Here is an 11,268-nt window from a genome sequence, read left to right as displayed (position 1 = left end):
AAGCCGCACCTGAAATTTGAGACTCAAAATTCAAGGGGAGAGAAAAGTCTTAGACCACACCTCAAAATCAAAACAAAGTTGGTCCATTGTAACATGAGACACAATTTAGGTCGAATGGATGAAGATACAGCTACAGTAGTTTGGTTAGAGTCGTAATCTTAACAGTTAAGCTTTACCAAGTAGCCATTGCTATGCGCCAGGCACTCCATCTGTATTTATATGGGTACCCTTCCTTTTTAAGGTGCTTCGTCTGATTTGAATCGATTGCTTATTTTGATTTGATCTGATAAGTGTCGTTCTCTTTGTTATAGGTGTTTACGTCACTCTAAGCTGAAAACGCATTATTGAACTGTGTCATGCATTGTTTGTCACATTCTGATAATGAGTGTTTACGACCTGTTACCACTTGCAGCATGGCTATCTTTTGTGCATGCTACCGCCGCTTTTTAAAAAAAAAAAAAAAAAAAAAAAAAAAAAAAAAAAAAAAAAAAAAAAAAAAAGAGGAATTGTCGCATAAGCGAAACAGTGGCAAGAGACTGCTATTTGTTGTTACTTACACTGCTGCTTTCTTTAATAATGATCAACAAGAAACAAATAATAGACTGCATATGATAGAAGATGTTCTGAATGAGAGTTTAGCGAAAATTTTTCTCTGTTTGAAAATCTTTGCAGACGCCTCTTTAGTACATTACATTCTGCACCGAAATTAGAGTCATCTTAGATTTAAAAATCTAGTCAGTTGCCATGCTTCATTTCTGACTGCATTACTATTCAGCATAAGAATAATACGAATATAAACATGACACGATATGTATATTCTGTGTTTGCTGTTGTCTCACTCTAGTTTCGTAGTTTATTAGGCAGACAGGATTTAAATGAGATAGCAGCAAATACAAAAGAATACATGGCATAACGTTTACATTCTTCTACCTTTTCTTTTAATTTATTTACTGACGCAGAGGTTTTGGTGCCAGTATTTATCTTCGTGCCTGCAAAGCATGCCTGTGTAGCAGCATATATATTCGACGGCAGAAGTTAGTTGTGACGGCACCTACCAACATTTTTCAGACCTTATGCTTACTTTGCACTCGATTCTAAGCCACAGGCGGTTTTTTGGATTACAAATACTGGAAAAAAAGTGCGGCTTAGATTCGAGTAAATATGGTACTTTGTATTATCAAAGTGCTTTGGATTTTGTCAGGTTTTCTGTCAGATTCTTTTCTGTCACCAAAGCAATGAACCTACTGGAGCTAATATAAGTAACTAGACTTGCAGTATTCCTGAATGTTTGCAATGGCTTGAAAAATTTAATCCCAGTCCAGTCATTTGACTGACTCCAAAAATTGCTCTTCAAACTGCAGCTTGAAAATGTTTTAACACTGGAACTTCTTGGCAGATTACAATATAATAGACAAGAAATCTTAATATATAATTATTGACTAACAGAGACTTTTTGTACGTGAAACATGAAAATACTAAAAAATAAATATATTTACACTTCTCAATGACTTATTTACATTACACATACTTAATATTCAAAATTTTCTGGAAATATACAAAATTTATGCATTTGTTACATAAAACTTATATAATTTCATCAATAGATAGTTTATCACTGTGTTTTCTCTTCACTGGTTTTCCTTTAAAGGCACTTATCTTCTTCTTTTTGCTATCCTTCCTCTTTAACTGCTTTTTAATTCTTCGTTTTGCAGCCTTCTGTGGTTCTGTCACAGCCTGAGACAAACCGAATAAAATAATGTAAACTGATTGTACACCTGATTCAGAATATTAAAATGTCATACAGTGTGCATGGCTTACCTCTTGAGCTCTGATTTTTTTCCTGTCAGCTCGACGTGCAGTTAGTGACATCTGAAGCTTTGTAAAATGATGAGTGTATTCATCTGTACCCACTTTCTTCTTAATTATATCTGCTACTTCTTTAGCTAGGCGACGTAGTTCAGAATTTGAATCATCAGAACTTGTTAGCACACGGACCAGAGGGGGAAGAAGATGATGCAAGTACAACGGAAGCTTTTCTTTCCCCAGATCGACTGCCACAGCTCCAATCCATTTGAAAACAGCCTTTTGCTAGAACATTAAAGGTTTAAGATGGTATATTTTAACAGGTTAAAATGTCTATATTACATTTCAAACAATGGAATGTAACAATACGAGAGAAGAAAGGAAAGTTGCGACTCACCATATAGCGAACATGCTGAGCGATAGGCACAATAAAAAGATTCACCCAATCATAGCTTTCGGCCTTTGTCAGCAGTACACACACACACACACACACACACACACACACACACACTCATGCAAGTGCAACTTGCAAACACATCTGCAGTCTCAGAGAGCTGAAACTACACTGAGTTCAGTTACATTGTTAAAAAAAGGAGCAGAAAATCACTTACCAGTGTAGTGGATTGTGGTGAATGTATTATCTCATTATTTAAAATTCTTCTCATTCGCCGAATCATCCATACAAGAGATAATTTTGATTTATATTGTTCCTCATCATCTGACATCTGTTGCTCTGAACCAAATACTACGACTTCTGGAACATCTTCTTCCTCTAAATATTTTAGGACCCTCGCCAAATAAACCAAATCTTTAACCACCTGTGAATGTCAGACACACCATTCAGATTATGTAATTTATGAACACAGCTTTATTCATATAGACATTTAGGGAGAAAGATTCGTGATTTGTCTGAAAAATCGCAATTCTAAATAAAACTCGTTTAACCCAGAAAGGTAAGGGTAATCTCAAGGAATTCCTCAAGCTTTTACAAATTCTTACATAGATATACTGAATAAGTTTGTTTCTGCTTTGAGGAGTAATTGCTTGAGAGGTCAACACAATGAGCTGAGCTGGTATATTGTTCACTCAGTCATAGATGGTGCACCTCAACATTGGCACACACTATGATTTGAAGGCCTCTACTTCTTTTGTTTCCAGTACAGGCTCAGACCACCTATCATTTGTTTCTCCAGCCTATATCCCTATCCCATTTAGTCTGCAGTCTGCTTTCATACTGTATTGTAGTCAGTGTTTCTTAAAAATTATGAAATGCCATGAACAAATGTCTTTTGGTTAATGAAAAAAGCTTGTTATTTAAGCTGTAGAGAGTGGAATTTTGAAGAAAAAAAGGATGTTGCAAAACAGTCTGCTATTTTATCATCTACAATGTCAGATTTTAAAAAACAAAGATCGTCTTACTGGCTGTGCCTCAGGCAAAGAAAGAAAAAGATGACATCAGGATGAAATTCTCTGTCTCGAGGAGTGCTCATTGCTCACTCAAGTGGATAAATCAGTGTAGAGGACAAAACACTTCTGTGGATGATTTCATGTTGAAGGAAAAGGTCAAGTCATAGTATTAAAAAAGGTCACGTCATCATGTTAAAAGTAATCTGTGAAGGGAATGTCACCAAGGCCAATTCCCTTTACATTGAATGGAGTGATTAACTAAAACAGCTTCTGAATGGCTACAACTCATACAACATATTCAACACAGAAGAAATCAGACCTTTTTATAAATATCTTCCTGATTGCACATTAGGAATCAAGAACAAAAAGGGTCTTGGAGGAAAACTAAGCAAGGACAGAATAGCTGTCCTTCTATCCATCCCATGGATGGTTCTCAGAAGTTGAAACCACTCATAGTAGGGACAACTGAGAAACAACACTGTTTCAAGTGAATAAAATCACTTCTCTCAACTTATCACTCAAACACAAAATCATGAATGACAACATAATTGTTTAATGAATGGCTGACCTGGGTTAATAGTGCTATGAAAAAGGGGATATGCAAAATTTTACTGTTTTTGAAGAACTGCATTGTACATAACAATCAACTACCATTAGATCATGTCAAACTGACATAAAGAATGCCATCGTTGGATAAGGGCGTAGTACAAAATTTTAAAACTCTCGACAGCAAAGAAATTCTTTCACTGGTGCTGCTTAGCACTGAAAAATGTGAGAAGGTAAATATAACAGTTTTGACTTCTATAACCATGACTGATGGAAAAATGTCAGCCCTAGCACTCTTTATAACTGCTTTAGAAAATGCAGGTTTGTAATGCAAAGAGAAAATGTGGAACAGCCATCATAGTTGTGAGAATTAACAAATTCAGTCACATGGAAACTTCTACCTAGCTGTGGTGAATTAACCTTTGAGGATTTCACTGATGTTGATAGTATCAGTTCCATGGTGTTCTAACTGACGCCGAAATGTTGATCCATCAAGATGAGGACAAGAAAGACAGGGAAGAACAAGCACTAGCTCCAGTTGCATTTAGCAAGGCAAGGTCACCTGTCCATATACTGCACTCCTGCAACATCAGAATGAAACAAGTGGTGACTTCTTCTCACAAGGGAAACTCTCATCACACCCTCCTCAGATTTAGTGGTAAGATGGCTCGGTGGGTAGCCCGCCAAAAACTAAACACAGATCAAGCATGAAAACAGGAAGGAGGCATACTGAACTGTGAAAAAAAAAAAAATAAATAAATAAATAAAATAAAATAAAACAGTGAACAGTCCAAGCTTAACAAGTGCAATAACAAGAAACAGAATGGCATTGTGGTTAAGTGGTCATGGTGTTTGACTGTAAAACGGATGAGCCACGTTCAAAACTCCTTTGTGCCATTTATTATTTTTTTTATTTATTTTTTTTTACAATATTATGAGAACTGTCCATACGGTCACTGAAATTTTCTTCTTTCTGTAGTCTTGGCGCCAATGGCCTTGCTGCAGTGGTAACACCGGTTCCCGTCAGATCACCAAAGTTAAGCGCTGTCAGGCTGGGCTAGCACTTGGATGGGTAACTATCCGATCTGCCGAGCGGTGTTGGCAAGTGGGGTGCACTCGGCCCTTGTGAGGCAAACTGAGGAGAGCTACTTGATTGAAAAGTAGCGGCTCCCGTCTAGGAAACTGACATACAGTCGAGAGAGCAGTGTGCTGACCACATGCCCCTCCATATCCACATCCAGTGTTGCCTATGGGCTGAGGATGACATGGCGGCCGAATGGTACCATTGGGCCTTCATGGCCTGTTCGGGAGGAGTTTAGTTCAGTTAGTAGTCTTGACCACTGTCATACTATACATTGGTTATAGAATGTGTCATGTGCTAAGAATACATTACCATCACAAGTAAATATGATGAATAGTGAGAGCAGGTGAGATACCACACAGATGCGACAGAAATGAAAACAACAAATAAATGGGTGTGAACTATGTTACAACAAAGGAATTCAAGAGTCGAAACTTTCAAAATCAAACACACCTTCAAAAACGTTACAAACATCTATTTTGACAGAGCACAGAAAAACTATGTGCTTGGGAAACGGTTGCATTCATTTTTTGCAGCTTATGTGACAAACTATTATGTTTTCATCATTTTCTTGGGAGTGATGATATTCACATTCATATGAACACCTAAATCGAGCAAGGAGACACGTCTCACTCACTCACCAGTCATACAAACTAGGTGTGTCAATTTCTATCATACAACACACACACTGTTACTAATGCCGTGTACGACACACTAGATATGTTTTCCGGTGGAAGATTTGGTTGACTTGTCGCCCTGTCATCAAATGTTTGCAGTTCCCATTTGAAAGCCACTTCCTTTTGCCTAATAATAGAGTAGTTGTGCAGAATAAACTGTCATTATAGGTCCCCACTTTATACCTCGCTGTTGCAAACAGATGTTACATCATGACACAGACCATAGACACAAATTTGAGCACAGCAAACAGTGGAGGGGGGAGGGGGAGGGGGAGGAGAGGAATAGGTGGGAGGAAGGTTTGATCATGGCTCGCCTGCTTGGCAGTCCAACACCACTGCCACTTAACTATGAGGCGTTGCTGTTGTACACTACTCTATATTGCACTTTTTGTCCTTGCACCATTCCCTGTTTCTATTTTGCTTCTTTTCACATTCAGTACACCTTCTTCCCATTTTCATGCTTGAAGTGTGTTCAGATTTTCATGGTTTGTCCACTGGGGCCTCTTACCACTAAATCTGAGAGGGGTGCAATGGGGAGTTTCCCTTGTAGCTCACATTACCATTAAAAATTAGCTGGACAATGCTAGATGGAAGTAGTTCACTCAAAAGAAAGTCACTACAGTCACTGACTATTTTCCAAAATGACATGTAATGTTTTCACTGGTTTGTTTTTCTTATACTGTATGTATGTACTGTAAGTATACATGCATGTCTTATATTGCACATTATTAAAATAAGGATGAATGTCTACATGTACGTACTACAATTTACTTTCAATCAAAGTCTAGTGTACTTGAATGTTTTTCTCCACCCCTCTCGATTATTTGAACTTTCTCCCTGGTCCCTTGAGTTTCAAATTATCAAGAGTCAGCTATACATATATATTTTAGGATGCATGTACTGTTGATCAAGCACTGACTATTCTTCTTCTATAAACAAGTAGTAACTTCCTGACTTTATCATAGTTTCATGTTTTAAACAAAGTAAAGTATGACTATAAGGCAATGAGTGCCCATTTTAAGTGAGGTTCATAATTGTTCCAACAGGTTATTAGAATTGGACATAATAAATGCAATTTCAAATATATGTCTGTAAAGATTTGTCATACAAGTAAAATCATTACACATTAGTTCAGCATGATACAGAAGAATCATGGTAACAACACCCTTCCCAAAGGTAGTGAAGAGTTAACAACTTACAGAATTATTGTTAACAACATGAAAAACTATTGCTACATTTTCACTGTTTATGTGTGTAGCTGTCTTAAAACTTCCTTTTTGTAATCAAGCATGCTATGTTTACTCACAGTTCTCAGATAATTGAAATAATCATGTCAAAGAAATTCACAAAACTTTTCAGATGTGCCTAACAATAAAACACAGTAACTTTTAAATGAACTGATGATTCTGCTACGTGTATACCTGTTCAACAAAGTCATCTGATATTTCAACAGGTTGCAGTTGGGCAGACAGATCCAATATTAGGGATCTAAGTTTTCCAGAATTGTTCAGGAAACCACAGCCATTATAATTTCCCTCATCACTGTTAGTCTTTTTACACACATGAAAGGCCAATCTTTGTGGGTCAAGTGAACCAAAGACAAAGCCCAGGAACTGTGCTGCCCCCAGACGGACCCACTCATGCTCATGTGATAGCAGCAACTTTGCATTTTCTGAAAAGTGAAAATAGATGTATATACAACTATAGAATACAAGACAACTCATAAAACTAGAAAGAGCAATGTTATTTCAGAATATAAGTGCTACCACAAAAACAAATCAGTTAAAGTAACTATCTGAAATAGATTACAAGAGCTATTAAATTCACATACACATGGACTGGCAGAATGCACAATTCCAAGCACAGGAAATAACAAAACAGGAATTAAAAACAGTAGGCCCACTACTATCTTTTGGAACAATGGATTCCTTGCTCAGGGTGAAACAGAGAAAGTAACAATGAACTAAGGAAGGGTCTGCCTTCTGCAAGTACACAAATTACTGTTTTGTTTTATTACCCAACCATGTTTCACCACAGTTGGGGCATCCTCAGTGGGCTTTTTTTATTTTCCTAAAATATATACATACAGGTTATTTTTAAGTTAACGAACATAATACATCAGATTTTGTTGTGTGTGCACTTTACCTTTTATATTTTACGTTGTGTGTGTGTCCTGTGGTTCCCAACTAAAATCAGCCACAGGACTAAATTAGTACACCATGTCATCTATAAACACGAGGACTGTTAGAAAATCATCTGAATTGAATTTTTTTATTAATTATCCAACATTTAAAATGTATGTTCTGGTAAAACTATTGGCATATACCTGTTTTTGGCTTTACTATTGTAGTACTTTGCTACTCCTTAGCTGTAACAAGTTTGTTTTTATGTACCGAGTGGGCTTTTGTATAGGCTAGCTGAGATGAACCTGTGGACACTGATAAAAGTTCTGTGTGGCTTGGGTATGGCGAACTACACAAAATGTTCAGTTTTCTAACATCTCTCCTGTTTGCAGATGACAAGGCGTACTAATTTAGCACTGTGGCTGGTTTTGGTTGGCAGCAATAGGACACAAACAGTGTAAAATGCAAGGTAAAGTACAAATACAATTTAAATGATAATGAAATCTGATGTATCATATTCCTTAATCTAAAAATAACCTGCATGTACATATTTCGGGAAAATAATAAAAAAAACCACTCAGGAAGCCACAACTGTGGTGAAACAAGGTTGGTTGATAAAACAAAACAATTTGTGCACTTGCAAAAAGGTGGAATCATCTTTAGTTCATTATTATTTTTCTGCAAGCACAGGAACTGAGCTCTAAACTCCAATGTGACAGAGAGAAAGTAGTCTGGTGAAATGAGAGATAGATAGCGGCAGATCACTCAGAACTCAAATTATGAGGGACCCCATGAGGTATAAAGTAAAAATGTGCACAAAGTTAAGTGGAAGTACGAGGTCAAAGACAGTACATTATAAGTACAATAGAAGCTTGAGTTCAGAAATATGAGAAACAGTTATAGTAAGACATGAAGATGGATAGAGAAGAAAAGAAAATTACAGGTGGAAAGAACAATATAAATAATGTATAGCAAAGAGGGTGTAACTGGGGGAGGTGGTAGGAACTTACAGGACGAAAACATAAAAGGAAAGAGGGTGGAGGACTAACGTAAGTTGATTTATTGTAGGTGTCAGGATGAAAGTGTATGTGGGGGAACAGGTTACCATTTTCACAATTCTAGACACTGACTGTCTGGGAGATGATCCAAATGACTCATGGGACTTAACAAGCACTCATCTTTCTTGAAATGAGAATTAAGTGGGACTATAGCATGATTTCCTCAGTAAACCACAACTCATTAACAAGGGTGTCCCCTCAATAAAACTCCATTTCAGTTCTTAAAAGAAAGATATAATTCTGCAACAAATTACAGTACCTGCAAAACCTTCAACTTCATACTTCCAATTGTTGCTCTTTAAGAAAGATGGACAATGCTCACATATCTTTAGGAGGGTTTGAAGTACTTGAAAAAGAAGGTGATCATTCCTTATTTCCTTCTGTTCCTTCTTAGTTTCACTATTAGCATCCGATGCTGCAGGAACAACGCGAACAAATCTACCTGGTCGATTATCTTCAAAACCTCTACCAAACTGCTGTAACAGAACTGGCAGCACTACTTGAAAACGGGTTTCAAATTCTTGCTTCTCAGCTTGAACAAATAAGCCACAAAGCTGTGCAGCCAGCTGTCGATGTTTCACCTGAAATAGAAATATGCACTGTAAATAACTGAAGTAATTTACAACTCAAGATACAAAAAGACTCATAGATCACACAAAAACTAGAATTTCATTAAGTCATGTAGCAGGCTGGTGGTGAGTTGTCACCATACTCTGGAGCAGCCTCAAGACTGTGTGTTTTGATGCTTACAAAAGTCAAGGTAATCTCTGTTGAAGATACATTTGGAAACTGTTGCTTAGTTGACAAGTGGAGCAAAGGATGCAATGTGTGTAGCTCTGCTTGCAAAGTGACCAGTGATGTGAAAGATCCTACCCTTTAACACTAAATGCACATTGCTCTGAGTAAATGTAGCTTGAAACTACTGTTCACGTGTTGGGGACGGCCACACAGTCTACCTTAAGTCCTCATAAAGATATTAATCAAAATAACATTCAAATTTATGGACTGAGATGGTTGTCAAAATTATTTAGTAGAAATTGCAGACATACATTTTAACATAAAACTGTTAACTTTTTTCAATTTTCACTGCTGTTATGGAGAATAACAGGGACTAATACAAAAAGTATAGCATCACTAAATCTCTTGCAAATATTCCATAAAGAATAACTAAAATACAAAGTGCAAACAGGGTATCTGATAAAAATTTAAGCCCGATGTCACTTAAGCAAACACAGCTAAGCATCATCTACGGAGACCACCAAAATAAGCCAGAGTCCCAAACCCTATCGCTTGTGAAAATTTATGTCTCTATAACTCATATGTGGAATTTTTGAAGTTTCTGAATCTGTACTAACTGAAAATTGATTACCTTTGAATCGTAGATGTGGTTGACTTGATGTACAAAGTAACATAGGTTCTGTGCCCAGTAACTGCCCAAGACAAATAGCTACATCATGCCCACTGTAGCCCTTTGCATCCACAATAGTTGTTATCAACAGTCGAAGCTGATTTACTTACACCTTAGAAACACAAAATCTTAATTTTAACCCAAAAGTCTGACCTGAAATTTGCTCATACCATCAATTGTGCTTTCTGGCAGTGATCAAAATGATGTTAACTGACAAAGAATACTGCACTATTTTAGATCAAATTAATTAATTAAGGAACAAAATTCCTCATCATGTGGGCAAATTAGGCATATAAATGTTATAACTTGCTCAAGTGTGATGCAAGAATCCAAAATGTCTCTGCACTGAATGCTACATAGTGGTATAGGAATTTCTCTACACTGCATTATTTAAAGTCATCATTATCAGCCACTTGACATCCACTATGGGATAACGATCTTCTCTGACTTTTCCACACATCCACACTGCTGCTAAATGTTTCGCCCATCTACCATCCATTTAGCTGGCAACATGTCCCAACAGCTTCTGTTTCATTTTCTCTACAATTCAGTCTGATTCATGATTCATATGTTAGTTCTCCTGTCTATCCCAATAATTCCCACCACTTACAGAGCTGCCCTTAGTTTCATTTCCTTTCTTTTCATTTATTTTCCTGGCCATTCACTTATTTAGAATGCAAAAACCCATTACCTGGTTAGTTGACTTTAATGTTAAGTTGTAATAATTTACTTGAGTGTTAACTGAACATTCTTAATTTTATTGTAATCGATTTGCTGCGCTACTTTTGAACTTGCTCCATTAAGATCATAATTTGGACGTTGAAGTTCATCTGCACCATAGGAAAAGTGTATGGTGTCAACGTTAGTGGTTCGGATAGTTTCCATTAACATGTATCATTCTTCTTTTCCTGTTTAATGAGCCAAAAACTTCCTCAGTGGCTGCTGGGATAGTTTAGGTGACACACAATCTCCATGACTGATTTCATTTTCAGCACTGAAATTCTCACTATCCTGATGAAATATAAGGAAAGCTGCTGTATTAGCCTTTGTGCTCCTGAGTATACTAAAAAATGTTGACATGATGCCTTGTTCGTCAAGGGTTGTCTAGTACAGATTTTGTTGAAACCAAATCATAAGCTTTGACAAAATATATGAATTCAAGGCA

General features: G+C 36.9%; 1 protein-coding gene across 1 annotated transcript in view; it reads right to left on the bottom strand.

Moving 5' to 3' along the window:
- Positions 1-1,473: 1,473 nt before the first annotated feature.
- The window catches only part of LOC126466159 (small subunit processome component 20 homolog), a 221,105-nt gene continuing 211,310 nt past the window's right edge, over positions 1,474-11,268 (bottom strand). The window contains exons 32-36 of the mRNA XM_050096362.1: positions 8,955-9,276; positions 6,936-7,186; positions 2,415-2,621; positions 1,819-2,088; positions 1,474-1,734 (exon numbers count right to left, since the gene is read on the bottom strand). Coding sequence (XP_049952319.1) covers positions 1,585-1,734; positions 1,819-2,088; positions 2,415-2,621; positions 6,936-7,186; positions 8,955-9,276 — 1,200 coding nt within the window. The 3' untranslated portion in view covers positions 1,474-1,584. The remainder of the gene's footprint in view (positions 1,735-1,818; positions 2,089-2,414; positions 2,622-6,935; positions 7,187-8,954; positions 9,277-11,268) is intronic.

This window comes from Schistocerca serialis, chromosome 1, assembly GCF_023864345.2.
Source record: "Schistocerca serialis cubense isolate TAMUIC-IGC-003099 chromosome 1, iqSchSeri2.2, whole genome shotgun sequence".
In the NCBI taxonomy this organism is placed as follows: Eukaryota; Metazoa; Arthropoda; class Insecta; order Orthoptera; family Acrididae; genus Schistocerca; species Schistocerca serialis.
This window is presented reverse-complemented; position numbering and strand designations above follow the sequence as displayed.